Below are 15,653 nucleotides of genomic sequence, written 5' to 3' on the forward strand. Positions count from 1 at the left end.
CGTTGTGCGAGGCGGGTGCCCCAGCCCGTGGCTGTGCAGCCGCCACTAGCCGGTAAACGCTGTGTCTCGAGGTGGTCAGATAGGTTGGAAATTTGGGGGATGTGTTGACGCTGGCCAAACCCCTGCATTTATCTGCGTGGACAAATACAGGCAGTACGACAAGCGCTGTGTTTTAAAGAATGAGACGATGGAAGCAACATCCTTTCATTATCCTCATGTGTAAATATATTTCAACAGTATCTGCTTACCTTAGGGCTTGTCAAACAGGTATGGTTTCCCACCCCCTGAATAGTACAAACCCTAGGGTAGATATTCTGCTGTGCTATAATTTTTACCATGGTGGTTACTTGCATGTGTAACAAGACATTAAGCTCGCGCAATGCAGGCACTGAAGCATAGTAAACCCCCAAAACCCCAGAGTCTACAGAAAAAGTTATACTACATTTGTTGACATGTCTGTAAAACAAGCTTAAATTGACATTGGGGAAAGCTGTAAGAGAATGCCAAATAACAGTCGGTTCTGTCTTAAACTGTTTAAGCCCAGAATACCTTTATGAGTATAGGGGTATGCGTAGTGCTTTACGTATTAGTAGGTTTTGGTGATATTAAACACAGCGTTACTGATTCTGTGTGATGACGTATTGTGGGGAGAACTTTTTTTTTCACTGTTCTTCCTTCTCTGCAGTTTTGCTTATCTGTGAAGGAATGGTTCTTTTATCTTGGAGGTACCAAGTGTGTTTTCATAGGTTGCCCTCTCTAACGTAACACTCAACTAAGTGTATCTGCATTACCACCAGAATTTCTTAGTTTTTAAAAAACTTTTTGTGGACCATGATTATTTTTTTCTTGGGTTCAGCTGAAAATACTCTTTCGTTTTCCAGAAGGAGGATAACATTAGAGCAATTAGAAGACTACTTCCCCCACTCCTGGAAGTGAGCTCTACTGTTGTTTATTTTTACTGAGGTTCATGTTTCTTTGAAACCTACATCAGTTTGTGTTTTTCAGCTTACTTTCTTTGATGGATATCTATGTTTTGTCAGTTCTCACTGATTTTTTTTGTGTGTGTGTGTGTGTGTAGTAAGCTGCTACTGACATACATGGATTGAAGGTTTTAGTTATTTCTAAAGGTGGTAATAGCCATGTTGCAAAGATAACAAAATGTTTCTACTGAACTGAAAGTATTTATGTACCACTTACTGAGCTTTAGTTCTTGAAAAAGTTTCCTGTTCATAAAACTAGGATAATACCACTTCCTTGATATTACTTGGTTGCTACTCAGTTTCTTTATGAAATCAAAGGAAGAGTGGGTTGGGTAATACATTGATTACATTTTAAATGGAAACTGTTGTGTTGCAGGTAGAGGAGAACAACCCTCTCCAGTTCCTGAATTCACAGAAATTAAGGAGCTTGGTTAGTTAGTCAGGGTGGCATTTTGTATATGTAAAAGTTGCATTTGATTTTTTTTTTTTCTCTTAAACTGAGAAGCTATATATCCTACAGTATGAGAGAACTAATCTGCCTGAGAAAAAGTAAGAGCCAGTAGCGGTTAAAATAGTAAGCTGGTTGCTAAGTAGCTTTTTAGCATGACATTTGATTCTTTCCCTTATAGAGGTGTGCCTCATGCTAAAAGTCTCTTTGTCACTAGATTGCTCTTTTCCCTTTTGAACTTCGAAATTTGGGAAGGCAAGTTAAGAGTCACTTGTCTGTCTATTTAAAATGGAAATACAAGTACTCTTTCCACGTATTTTAGTCTTACAATGTTGTGTTTCTGAACAGGAACTAGACTTGCTTTGTGCATGGAATGTCACACATCAGGTCCTTTCTAGATTAGGTGCATAGGACAGAGGCAAATAGAAACAAAGAGGAGGCCTTCACAGTAGTCTCTCGGGACCTCTTTTTTTTAAATTACCTTTTTCCTAGTTTTAGTTCAGTAATTTAATGTTTTTCTTTCAGTAAATCTCTTCAAGTATTTTTTATATGAAATTACTAACACAGCTTCTGTATTTTCAAGCCGTGTCTTATTTGAAAGAATTCACTATTTGTCCTGCTGCACAGTGCAATAAGCTGCACAAGCTCTGCATAACACTCTGTGTTTAGATGTGTTTTTCTTTTTGTCATCCTGATCAAAGCTTTTGGGTTTTGTGGCTTTTTAAATATAACACCAGAAATGTCTCATGAAAGCTTGAGGTGAACATAGACTACAAACTGACAGTAGTGATTTCAAATACTCTGGTAATACGTTCAGTGTGTTCCTGACCAAAATTCTGTCAGATACAGCTGAAACAGTCTTTGCATAAAAATTTACCGGACAGTTGTTTTCTTCATATGGTGCTGTTAAATGAGCAGCTTGGTGAGGTGATGAACTTCATGAGGCATGATGTTGTTAGATAAATTGATGTTGTGTTATAGGTTATTCATGCAGCATTAATGTTCCATAACGTTAAAAATAAGGGCTTGTGAGCTTTATTTTGGAGGGTGGAGAAGCAGGGGTGGGTGTTCTTCATGTTGCTATATCATGGTGGTGCAAGAATGTACAAAGTTTAAATTGAAAAATTCAAAATAAATATATTTTTTTTAAATGATTGTGCAATGTTATCTGACATGTTTAATTCTTCTGCAGATCAACACTAAAGCCCCACAATGTCCTTGAAACCACGAGTAGTTGACTTTGATGAAACATGGAACAAACTTCTAACAACAATTAAAGCTGTTGTTATGTTGGATTATGTTGAAAGAGCAACGTGGAATGATCGCTTCTCGTATCCTTTAAGTGAAAATCTGACTTAATGTGTTTGTATGATGTTTAGCATGGAGAAAGCCTGTGTTATAAAACAATTTCAGTGGCCTTGATCAGAAGCACATTGTAAGGTTGTATCTGTTATTAAGCCTGTGGGTCAGTGGGTATGTTGGAAGGGATGGGAAATCCTGCATATTTGGGAAGCATTCTATGTGAAAATCACCGTGGTAAATAAAAAGCAAGCCAGTCTGAGTTTTACTCACTTTTAGTAGCTTTAATACTTAGCTTGTGCTATAGCTGTTCACCAAATACATGCATTGAATTTCCCTTATTCTGATCATGAGCTTTTCTTGTATGCTTAAGTGTGTGTGTAGCAGGAGAAACACCTAAGACAGAGAACACACATGATTAAATCTGGGGTGGTGGTGAGGTGGTTCTGTTTAAACATGTTTCCCTCTTTGCATTTATAAGTGTATTGATGACTACCATATTAGACATTTGTATAGCAAGGGTTTATAAAAAAAAAAAAGCCTTTTTCCTTTCCATCCACCGTTACTGCCTTTCTATTCCCTACAGTTAAGCTATGTTTAAAAATAATTACTCTTTCTAGCTGTGATCATATTGTCTTGCTGTTCAAGTCACAGCTGTACGTATATTGCTATAGTGAGAGGTTTGCATTTTACATGTAAAATGGACTTGTAATGTTTTACAAGATTTCAGTTTCAATGAACAACTTTAAAAGAAGTGTAACTATTCTGACCAGTTATATTGTGCCCTGTGTCTGTGCATTCATTAGCCATTACAGAGTGGTGAATAAGTAGAGAATTTTAGGAGGCTTCGCAGCTGTTCTGCAGCAAGGGGGAAGAATGGTTTAGACTTATTTATTGATTTGTTAATTCTTCAGAAGATTCTTATACATAGATTTTTACAACATAAGCTTATTCTTTGTGCAGGAGCTAGACTCTAAAGTCTCCTCTCTTTCTGAATGTGTTACCACATCTCAGAATTAATTTCCCATGTGCTTCTGTTTTGAGTGTGTGCATGTATAGAAATACATTAAAGAAAAAATTAGTTGCTCATAGTCCTTGGGGAGCCTTGTTCTATGCTCCAATAATCTTTAAGGAGCTCTTTCATTTTAAAACTTTGTAATTAATTTCTGGGGGCATGACTCTTCACCTTGTCTTGGAGTCAAGTTCAAATGAGTCAAAAATTCGCAGACTTTTTGAATTAGTTAGTTGTGCACTTATGTGCTAACAAACTGTGCTGTAGTCATTCTTTATAAGCAGTTTTTAAGAACTGCATGTTTCACTCTTCAATAAGTGGTTAACTTCTGTAGCTTAAAACTCAAAACATTTAAACAAGGGCACCTGAAATAGATTTAAATCTAAAATAATAATTGAATGAGATGCTGGACTCATTCCTCTTGTCACACTGTTTCACTTAGAACTTCTTATGTGGAGGCCTCATACACAAGTCTGCTCTTGATCCTCTTTTGGGATTTACTCCAGTTGATCGAACATCAGAAAGGGAATGCTTATGAATAGCAGACAGAGGAAGCAGTCTTGGAAGAATCATTTGGCATGTAATTCTTAAGACCTTACTTACTATCAGCTCCTAATTATGTTCTTTGGAAGGTGGCACTATTAGTGCCTAATTTGGCACAGGCAAGAGCCTTTTGGCTTATTCTTTATGGCTGAATGGCCTGAGGAGCTTATGTGACTTTCCAGCTTAAATGTTGGTTGTTTACCACTTCTGCTACCTTTAACCAAACTGTATGTTTTAACACAAACTGCTCACTGAGTATTCAACAACTTAGTGAAACTGGTAGTTCTATAGAGCTGATGTGAAAGCCTTTTATCACATTTTAAATATATAAAGGAAACTAAAGTATTAATTATATGTTTTAGGAAGATGTGGCATTTAAAAAATACATCTTGTTCTTTGTCAGCTTTTTATTCTCTGTTGAATTCAATTTAGTTGGAGTAATGTGTTTCCAAACATCTACAGGGAATTTAAAAGAAATGTCATCTTAACTTTTTCTTGCTGTATAATAAGCAAAATAAAAAGGTGACAAATGACTTGAACTATATCTTAATGAAATTCATACAGATTACTTCATTGATTATAGTACTGCTTGATTTTTGTAGTCTATAGTTGAAACAATGATGTGGAAACAAAGGATAAGATACAGCAAAGAATCATGATTTCAGTCTGCAGCAGTGTATTCTAAGAAGTGATTGCTTTCTCTTGTGCTGCTTGAGACAGCTGAGATCAAATGGTGTGTGCAGACTAATAGTGTTTTAGAGGTGAGAGGCTTGTACTGTGCATATTCCATGTCTGGAACTAATTTTTGCCTTGCTACTTCCCCAGCACTTGTTTGTCTTGAATATAATGTTGTCTTTGTAACTCTGATGGTAATTTTATCTTTAAATATAGCTTACCTCAAACTTGAAATGCTAGAATGGCAATGAGCTGGGAACCACAACTGTCTAAGAGTTAAAATCTACTGGAAAAGATCACTTGGAAGACCATATGTCACTTTATTTAAACTGTGAGTCATCTTGAGCCACCTTTGACCTTCAGATTTCCTTTCAGGTTCTCTGCAGAAAGAAATGTTTCTGGAGTTGTTCCATTGTTTGGTAAATGAGTGACAGTTATGTCCTTCTATTTGAGATAGTGTTTACGATATTTTGGTTATTATGAATGCTTTGTATAACTTCTAAGATTTTGCTTCTAACTGTTTAGTAGGCTAGGGAGTGCTTTTTAAATTTAAGAGGCTGATCAAGCTTGATTAGAGAATGGTAGTTCATCTGTACTTTGGTAATTACCTTTCAGCAGTAGAACTATTTTGAACAGGTAGAACACCAGGATGTTCCTGTTGTTGTCTTGGGTTTTCCACCAACCAAGTAAATAGGATGAACAGTACCCAGAGAGGAAGGTAGCTGTACTGCAAACAGAATTATTTTAAGTGGGTAGCATGGCCACCAGCTTTTTTCCATTTTTCTGCATGTTTGTTCTCTCTCCTCTAATCCCCTGTTTTACAAGGATCCTATAATGAACCAGAAACTTAGAAACATATATCTTTAACATAAGAACCAACCCAAAGAGCAGGAAGAGTAAATAAAGTTCAAATGATCATCATTCTTTCTGACTGTGAGTCCTCAAGTGCTCTATGAATTTTGATTCTGGTGCAGAGGAAGACCAGCAATCACAGAAATTTTGCAAAAGCACTACTTTGGCCTTCTAGAGAAAATCTGTGCAAAACATTCTGCTAATATATGGTCTTAACTAGATGCTTTTTTAACCCTGAGGACAATATTTGTGAGCTTTTATGGCCTTGGAAACAGTATTTTCTTGTTGATGGTAATTTTTTTTCTTGTAAGTTTGGAATTGCTTCAGTTTCCCATTGCTGGGTAATGCCCCTCAAATACCAACTACTGGAGTACTTAAATCGCACAAGGTTTATTCGCACGAGGCTTTTGATGTTCTTGTTCTCAACATAGAATGAAGGCCCCTAAGCAGCGGTTTGGCTTCAGCTTCCTTTGAGCTTTCTCACCCCTGCAAAACTGTGTGCTGAACTGGAAGGACAGATGGCTTTCACCATTAAAGATAAATAATTGAACAGCAAAGGCTTCTTCCTGATCTTCTAAGGGGCAGCAGCACAGAAGAAATGTACTTTAAGTCTGTGGAGTAAAATACCAGTGGTGATTAATGATTCATCTCCCCTCAAAGATTTTTTGTTAATAGAGTCACAACATTTTGAACAGTACACTTAAATTTGGATTCTGGACTGAAGGATATGGTTAGATGAACTAGCAAAAGGACTAGAGGAAATGGCTTCAGGTTGTGCCAGGGGAGGGTTAGACTGGATATTAGGAAAAATTTCTTTACTGAAGGAGGGGGAAACATTGGAACAGGCTGCCCAGGGAGGTGGTGGAGTCACCATCACTGGAGGTGTTCAAAAAACCTGTAGACGTGGCACTTCGGGACACTCTTTAGTGGGCATGGTGGTGTCGGGTTGATGGTTGGACTTGATGTTCTTAAAGGTCTTTTCCAACCTTAATGATTCTATGAATAAACTAGTACAAACTGAGGAAGAATGTGAACTTTCTGTAGCAAAGCTACTCTGTAATATGTTTTCGAGACTCATGGTAGCTCTTTTTTGTAGAAATCCAGAGAAACTTAGTATCCTATTCTACTTGCTAGTAGAATCTGATGTTGATTTTTATCATGTAGTTGATACAGGGAAAAGTGTGAGGTGCCTGTGGAAGTGCCTCCGTGATTAAGCTGTTTAATTTCAGCAAGTATGCAAACTGAGTCTTCAAGGAAGAAGACTAGATTCAGCTTTGTTCATTTGCAAGAAAATTTGACTCTCCTTTAGAATAAGGAAAGGCACGTTTGGAAGATGTGCATTTTCATGAAAGAATGTCGATACTATTTTTGTTCTTACACAGGTTTATTACAACTGAGAAACTTGCTTAGAACAGTCTCATGGTTTAGCCCCAGCTGGCAACTAAGCCCCACACAGCCTCTTGCTTGCTCCCCCATGGTGGGTTGGGGGAGAGAATCAGAAAAGAAAAAGTGAGAAAACTCGTGGATTGAGACAAAGACAGTTAAGTAGCTAAAGCAAAAGCCGTGCACGCAAGCAAAACAGAACAGGGAATTTGTTCACCACTTCCCATGGGCAGGCAGGTGTTCAACCATCTCCAGGAAAGCCGGGCTCCATCACGCGTAACCGTTACTTGGGAAGACAAACACCATCACTCTGTACATTCCCTGCTTTCTTCTTCTTCGCCCAGCTTTATGTACTGAGCATGACATCGTCGTATGGTATGGAATATCCCTCTGGCCAGCCTGGATCAGCTGTTCCCGGCTGTGTCCCATCCCAGCTTCCCATGCACACCCAGCCTTCTCGCTGACAGGAAGCTGAACAGTCCTTGACAGCTCAGCAGCAACTGAAAACGTCAGTACATATCAACATTATTTTAATCCCAAATCCAAAACATAGCCTCATATAGCTTCTATGAAGAAAACCAGCTCTATCCCAGCTGAAACCATAACAAACAGTGAGGTCATCTGGACTCCTAACTGAAGCCTAGGGCACAGAGGCTATATAAGTTCAGATATACTTGTTTTCTGCTTTCATCAGATAATCTGCCATTATTATTTTCTTGTGCTGTTGTGCTGAAGCCTCGTCGTTTCCTCTAACTTCCAAGTAAGTAGTTGTAGCAGAGATCCGTAACAGTTTTGGTGATTCACATAGTGTAGTTGTGGATCTAAAGAGAAAAGTAGTGTCCTCTTTGTTTGTGAGTAGCTTACAAAGATTTCTAATTCTGGAATTTACTTTCTAGGAAATATCTTACTGGCCTAGTGAAGAGGCTGGCTATCTGAATGATATTGAGGATGCATTCGACTACAGATCATCCTTAGACTGACAAAATTTGATTTGTTTGTTGGGGTTTCGATTTAATGTTTCTTGCCATTCTGAGGAGATATCTGATAAAGATGATCTCTATGGATGAAATAACTGTCCTTGAGATTAGACTCCAGTTAGGCTCTCCAAGATTCCAGTTGCCAAATAAAGGCTTTTTCCATTTAGTTGTCCTACATCGGTATCTTCTCTGTTTTGAGTAGTACTTCTGTATAAAAATGAAACGTGCTTTTGGGAATAATTGTGTGATGAAAGCTTGAGGCTGTTCTGTAGGCTAAGCAGGTGACTTGTCAACTGTCCTTATATCTTCTACCTCCTTTTACACAGGCATGTGCTTTTTTTAAGGTAGACTAGAGGCAAGCTGATATTTAGTCTTCTCTTAATTGAAGAGCATACCTTAAAAAGTAATCTATACTAAATCATTATTTCTAGTATGGCTGGCTTTATAAAATGCCTAGACTTAGTGGATAAGCATGATGTTTTTAAATGATTTTTGCAGAACTAATTTATTTCCCACAGTTGTTCATCTGAAGCTTGACTTAATCCTTGCTTGACTTTCCTTAAAGCAAAGTTCTGAATCATAAATTCTTTTCCTGACAAAGTATCAAGTGACTTTTTTTAAACTGGATATAAACCTTACAGACCAAAGGTGTAGCTCTGCAAGATGCTTCAGGGACAAAACCATCTGAAGGGGTTTAACTGTTTGCTGCTCCCCATTTAAGTGAGCAGTAACTGCTTTGTGTGGCTGTGATCTAAACAGGAGTACTGAAATGGTAATATTGGTTAAAAATAAAACAAAGTTTTTGCATTCACATCACCATTGTTATGACTTAATTTCCAGTGTCCCACAAAATTGTTTTGTGGAGTTGGGGGGAATATGCAAGGGCAGTAACTTGTTTTGTATTTGGAGGGGGGGAGCTTTGAACTTGGCTTAACTACATGTTTGCTGTGCTCCATACTTGGCTAATCACATTCTTAACCATTCTTCTTGATTTCACTTTGGCTGCAGATAAAGAGGAAGAATTTTGGATGAAATTTTACTGTGAGATAATAATATGTTATTCATAGATGGCAAATAAGTGGTAGAAGCCATGTCAATGCAGGGCTACCAGAAGTTCCAGGATCTTAGCTCTAACATTGCCTCAGCTACCACTACTTAGAATTTATTATTGACACTGAAAACTTAAATTCTTCACAAATTAGGACTTACACTGATTTCTGAAAACAATCCATTTTATCTTGTGCTCAACTGTAAAAAAAGATCTAAAATGTGTGTGTGAGGGGGAGAAAAAGGTTCTGTAAATCTTAAATTTTGTTGATAAGTTTACACACTTTAAGCAGATGCAAACCTTGACTCTGAGTGCAGAGACATTTATGCTTTGTGTGTGGCCTATCCTGAACCTCTTGGAGAGAGACTTTATACTGAGACTAAAATTTTTTTGGAAAATCACGTACGCCATTTGCACAAGGTAACCTATACAGTTACTGATGTACATGTAGGTATTGTGTGTCCTTTTTTGACTTCAGGGAGGGGTTTTGTTTGTTTTGTATGTATGAAGGTATGCAGATTTTATGAGACTGAATCACAGATGACAGTTCCGGAGACAGAATATATATTCTGTGTGTGTGTGTATATATATATATGCAACACATATAAAAGTGTCTACTCTAGTGTCTTGGAAACTGATTGTATATACTCTACTAAAGAAAACTTCTGAAATACATGGGAAATAAAATAAAAAAAACGCTTGAGAGAGGAGGAAGTAATGGCAAATTATTTATTATGTCAAATAACAATACTTGTATACCTATATAGCTGTGAATTAACTTCTGTCTCATCAGTGAAGGCACGTAATTTCAACAGAATCATGATTCATCATGTTGAATATGTAGGATGGATGAACAGTGTCCCTTTGTATTTCAGTAAAAAGAAAAGCAGATGTAAATAAGATTTTTGCCTGTCTTTGTTGTCTGTATTGGGAATGAAGAATTGCAAGTTCCAGATAGTACTGCTAAATAGCTTGATGCTATTTTTTGAGCTTAGGTACCTGTGTATCTGACAAGATAGGCTGGGTGTCTTAATGGGTAATTTTACTGATTGCAGAGGGGATACCCCTACCGCTTTGGTGGACTAAATAAGTTCACTAAACTGGCAGACAGCTTGGCCAAAAAAAGTTCTTCATTTATTTAGTGAGCTGAATGATCTCACTTAGGACACTCAGGCAGGTGCCAGCACAGTAGAAGCTATGGGAAGTAGTGGAAACTATACATCCATTTTTTAAATTGGCTAGCCACCGTTTGTCTTTGAAATAATGTTGGAAAACCTTGTCAAAATTCATACTGCAGAGGAAAGCACTCTCAATTATGTTTTGTCTAGTAGCTTTCCTCTTTTACATTATTTTTGCATAGGGTTCTTTGCTGCATGAGATGGAGTTTAAAATTACATACTCTAGAAAGAATTATAGTTTAATTCCTAGGATCTCACCCTCCTTCACAAGTTCAACAATTTAAACAAATTAGTATGATTTATTCCTTTGATGTGTGAATATATTTGGAGAAGTTCAGTACATCAGCAACTTAGATGATGTTTTGCTTAAACTCCAGAAGATTTGGGCCTATATTTATGGAACTTAGGATGTGTTTACGTTTGCACACATCTGCGCTTTGTTAAACTTGTTTTATTCCAGGATTCTTGGTAAGTACAAGGACTTGTCTAACCAGTAAGGCATTTTAAGGGGTTATAGTTAGGCAACTCTTCCAGTGTGCACATGGCTGCATGAATTTAAAACTGATCTGTCTCACTGAGGGAATAGTTATGCTAGTTATCCCACCAGTATGATATGACAATATGAACCATGCTTATTCAAGGAAGTACTTCTGTAAAGACAAATAGAAAATAATACATTGTAAAGGTTGTTCTTCTTAAATGCAAAATAAAACAACTTCAGGTGGTGTAGCTGGCCTACCAAACTTTGTAGTACGAATATTTGTTAGTTTTCTGGTCATTGCAACATTGTTGTTGGTTTCTTTAGTTTTTTTTTTTTTTTTAGACTGGTTAAAGCTTAGGTGTGGTCTTAATTTTGAATCTGTGATTGTTATTCCGAAATGATAATTGTGTTATAACTTTCTACGTATGTATGCTATGTTCATACTAATTTTAGTGGCGTGTGTGTGTCTGTCTTTACAGAGAGTTCTGGAAGCTGAAGAACAAGTACTGGTTATGTATCACAGATACTGGGAAGAGTATAGCAAAGGGGCAGACTATATGGACTGCTTATACAGGTAAGATTCGCAAATGAGTTGTTAAACTTTTGAAATTATTACAATGAACTGCAGCTAAAGTCTAAGAATGTTGCTTAAAGAGAGCAATAGCTGAATATGCCCCAGGTCAGTTTTGGAGAGAATGTAGTAGCAGAACATGAGAAAAAAGGAATAATGCTCCAACATGTTTTTTGTGCACTGCCCCTTACCACTGAAGTCATTATTGAAGATTATTCCTATTATTCATTACTAATATATTCTATCTCTGTTGTTTCTGATGTTGCAGTGCCAAATATGTTGGTGCTAATCAACCCTACAGTGAAGTAGCTCATAATCCTAGGTGTCCTTCTGCAAGGAAGACATTGTACTGACATGTCCAGTTGAACCAGCATGGTTTGTTTCAAAGTTTAGCCATGCACCTGGCAAAAACACAGCTCTCCCTTCTAGAACTTCTCAATGAAGGCTATATGCTCTTTGGGTTCTCTCTTTCATGTGAATGTTTGAACTGCAGGGACTGGAGAAGGAGTGAAAATTTGTCCTTGTTTCTTTTCTGAAAACTTCAGAAACTAATAGCCTGCGTACAGGCAATTGGTTTTACAGCGTTTTCAGTGGATTTCAGCCAAGTCTACAAATAAAACTGGAACTAACCCCTGATGTTTTTGTACTTCTACTGTTTCCTGAATTGCAAGTATGTTTCATCGCTACTAGTGATAGCTTAAGCATATAAAGCTCACCCATTCATGAGCTGCTAGAATTCTAACTATATTGAGATGGCTTTGGATTTACTAGGATTTGGATTTTAATTCCACTCTGACTATAGGTTGAATGAAGTGTCCATTATGCATGTGATACCCTGCAGGTCAATATAACTTATGAGGCACGGTTAATATTGTACTTCGTTGATGGTATGATGTGAGGATTGACAAAGGATTTCAAGACCTTTACTATTATGTTAGAAGATGTATGTGTGATCTTGTAGAATCTACTAAATTACTGCTAGCAGACTGGGAACAAACATGATGGAGTGCATCCTGGGCTTGCAAACTTTAGTTCCATAATGTGTCACTGACTTAACTGGAGAGTTGATAGAGGGGGAAGAAAAAAAACCTGTTTAATGTGTATGAATCTCACTGATTCTGCTTTGTGTAACAGTTTTTCTGAGCGCTTGAGTGCTTCTGGTCCTAAATAAGGTTTTGTTGAGTCAAATTCTGAGCTCCTTTGAGGTCAGAGATTTTGCTGCCTTTGTGAGCAGCCTATGTTAGTGCATGATTACTCTCATTCTAAAAAATTGTCCTGTATGTCTGTTTTGAATTTGTCATGCTGCAGCTTGTGTCCATTGCTTCTTGTCTGTGCTCCTCTGAGAAGAGTTTATCTTCATCTTATGTATGTCTCATGATGTGCACCCTAGCTATTTCAGTGAGCTTTCTCTGTGCTCTTCCATTTGTCCAGATTTGTTGTATTTGGGTGCTCAAAACTGGTTGTAATATTCCAAGTATGTCTTCACGAGTGCTGAGGGAACAGTCACCTCTCTTGACTCGCTGATACGCTCTGCCTAATGCAGCGGAGGAGGTGGTTGGTTCACTGTTGGCTCTGCAAGGCAAACTGCTACCTTAGTAGCCACCCATGAGGAACGCTGTTCATAACTGGTCCCTGGATATGGCCACTGACCATTTGAATGCACATGGAAATTACTGAAACCATTAATACAATTGCGAATTCCTATTATACAGTAATTTACTCATTTGTGCCTTTGTCATGTGGTTGCATACGCATTCTGTAGCTTGCAAAGCAATTTAATTAAGTGGTACATTGAAGAAAATCTTGAAAAACAACCTTAATGCTTCTAAAAACTAACTGTAATAATTAGTCCTAGCTAATTCATTTTTTTAGTGTTTTTTAAGTGCTTCCTATACATCTGAAGAGTGAATGATATTGCCACATAGGATCTTTATCCATTTCTCTGGCCATGAGCACTTGCAGTGACCAGTGAAAATAGTTAGCAGGTGCAAATTTCTGAATGAAGTTTCCTCAGCACTTGGTCAAGTTTATACAGTTCTAGCAGAACTGCATACTGTTCTGCTACTCTCATGCCATTTTGGGGAGCAGTATAGCAGTCTGACTGTGGGTGGAGCGGCACAGGGGAGAAAGCGTATACTTAAAATTTTCTTCTTTATCTTTGGAGAACTTTCAGAGGAGGAAAAAATCTGAATAAAAGGCACCTACCCTTTTTTGCTTAAAAAAAGTATGGTACTTCTAGAAACATACATGATCACATGTGTTGTTTTGTGGTGTCATATCATGGATGGACAAAGACTTAAAGGAAGTAAATTCTTTTGGGTTTATCATGGAGAACATAAGAAAATAACCGGGAGCTGGCTTGAGGCAGGTATGCTCTTAGGTTTGTTACATTCAAGCTGAATTTCACAATGTCTGTTTTGCCAACACTAATATTTGTTTCTTATCCAGAAGTACATAATTCAAACTACTAAAACCAAATAAAACATTGAAAGAAAAAAAATATACATCTAATCCTTCTGACAAGGCTTTGCAAAGTCTGTCCCCCCAAGGACACTGTGGGCTATTGAGATGTGGAAACATTGCTTTGGGAATGTGTTTAGAATAGTAATCTGTGGTTAGAGTATTGTCCTTGGTTGATCTTAAAAGTACCAAATACATAAAAGTTACCAGGTAACTTGTCCCAATAATTAGATACCCTTCTAATTCTTAAATTATTTTTTGCTAAATTTTTTTTTTTTTCTAAATTCCTTGTAAGAGAACTTCTCCTTTTATTTTGTGGAATTACCAAGTTGTTTATATCTGAAAAAAAGGCCCACAAAAATATTCATGTAGCAGACATTTTCCTGATATTGTTAATTTAGATGGAACACTGTCTTTCAGTATTCCACTGTAAAGTAGGTATTTGTTTTGAATTAATCTTGTAACACTCTTCTAAATTGCAAACTTTTTAACCTCTTTGTGGAGTGGAAGCTTGGTAGGTGTGTTTTGAGGTTTGGGTACCAAAAGGTATGTTGCTTTGCTAATGCCATGAAAGAAAACAAACCTGAATCTCCTCATTGTGTCTGATGAGGAAAATGGCATAAACCTGCACAGGTGCACTCTTGAGTAATTGGGCTTGAGGGTGTGTGATCAGTTATTTAAAATTTTCACCTGAAAGTTTTATCTCAATAGTAGCAAGAGTCTGTGGGTAATTTCTGGTATTACCAATTCATGCCCAATACTTGTCTCCAGAGTGAATTACAGATGAACCTTATGGATTGTCTTCTAAAGGTAAGAAATACAGATGAACTATTTGAAGTAGTTAGTCAAGGTGAAAAATGGTTTATGACTTCAGTGGAGAAGTTGATTTGAGATTATACTGTTTGCACATCTTTTGCGGTTATTTGCTTGTGCTTGTGCTTGGTTCTGGAAGTTGATGGTAGAAGTAGGGGAAGGGGAGAGGAAATGGGGGCAAATTTGGCTTTGGTTTTGAGGCAGAGCGTGGTGAAACTGTTGCCCCAGGGGGTTCTGCCTGCCCGCTTTTTGCCACCTGGTTTTTGCTTGCTTCAGGTGGGTCTTTGCAGGGGTACCTGATCTAGGTTAAACTTGTTTATTTACTTGTGGCTACCTTAGTTTGAAGATGGATCAGTTGCCTGATCTGGATTTGTTGAGAAGGCATATACTGATGGAAGAGAGAGGGTGTGAATGAGGAGAGCATAAGGCTTTCCTTTTTAGCAAGCTTAACAGGAAAAAGCAGAATGGCAGCTGCTGCCTTGGTTCACATCAAGGAGCATGCCTGCTTAAGGCTTGTGTTCCAACTCTTCTGGATGTCCACACAAGTCTTAGATGAAATGGAGGGCCTGTAGCCTTCTACACTGATCTGCACTTATAATTTATGATGGTTATTGATGGTAGTAGAGCAATTTGCAGTACTCTGACTCTGTAGCCTGGAAGTAGGTTAGGCCACTGTGTTCCAGTTTGTCACCACTGCACTATCACAAGTCTTCCTTCTTTGGACTCTGTGGTGTCCTAAATTCTTTCAAGTTCACACGTTTCCATAGTGTGTTTTTCCTTTTCTCCTTTGCTTGTCGTTTGCCTTCCTGCCCAAAGTGTTCAGAGATCACTAGTCCAGTGCAGCCTCTGAAGCATGAATCTCTTAAAGCACTTCAGTATCTGAAACTGGGTGCCTCAAAACTGCTGGTTGGATTGGAATTTAAAAAAAAAAAA

The 15,653-nt window shown here is 37.7% G+C and overlaps 1 protein-coding gene across 1 annotated transcript in view; it reads left to right on the forward strand.

Annotated features, from left to right (window-relative positions):
• Positions 1-2,617: 2,617 nt before the first annotated feature.
• CUL2 (cullin 2) overlaps positions 2,618-15,653 on the forward strand; it is a gene marked incomplete at its 3' end in the record, with an annotated part of 43,728 nt that continues 30,692 nt past the window's right edge. The window contains exons 1-3 of the mRNA XM_010292190.1: positions 2,618-2,759; positions 9,535-9,637; positions 11,356-11,450. Of these exons, the coding sequence (XP_010290492.1) occupies positions 2,641-2,759; positions 9,535-9,637; positions 11,356-11,450 (317 nt within the window). The remainder of the gene's footprint in view (positions 2,760-9,534; positions 9,638-11,355; positions 11,451-15,653) is intronic.

The sequence above is a fragment of the Phaethon lepturus genome, unplaced genomic scaffold (assembly GCF_000687285.1).
Source record: "Phaethon lepturus isolate BGI_N335 unplaced genomic scaffold, ASM68728v1 scaffold11508, whole genome shotgun sequence".
NCBI lineage: Eukaryota > Metazoa > Chordata > Aves > Phaethontiformes > Phaethontidae > Phaethon > Phaethon lepturus.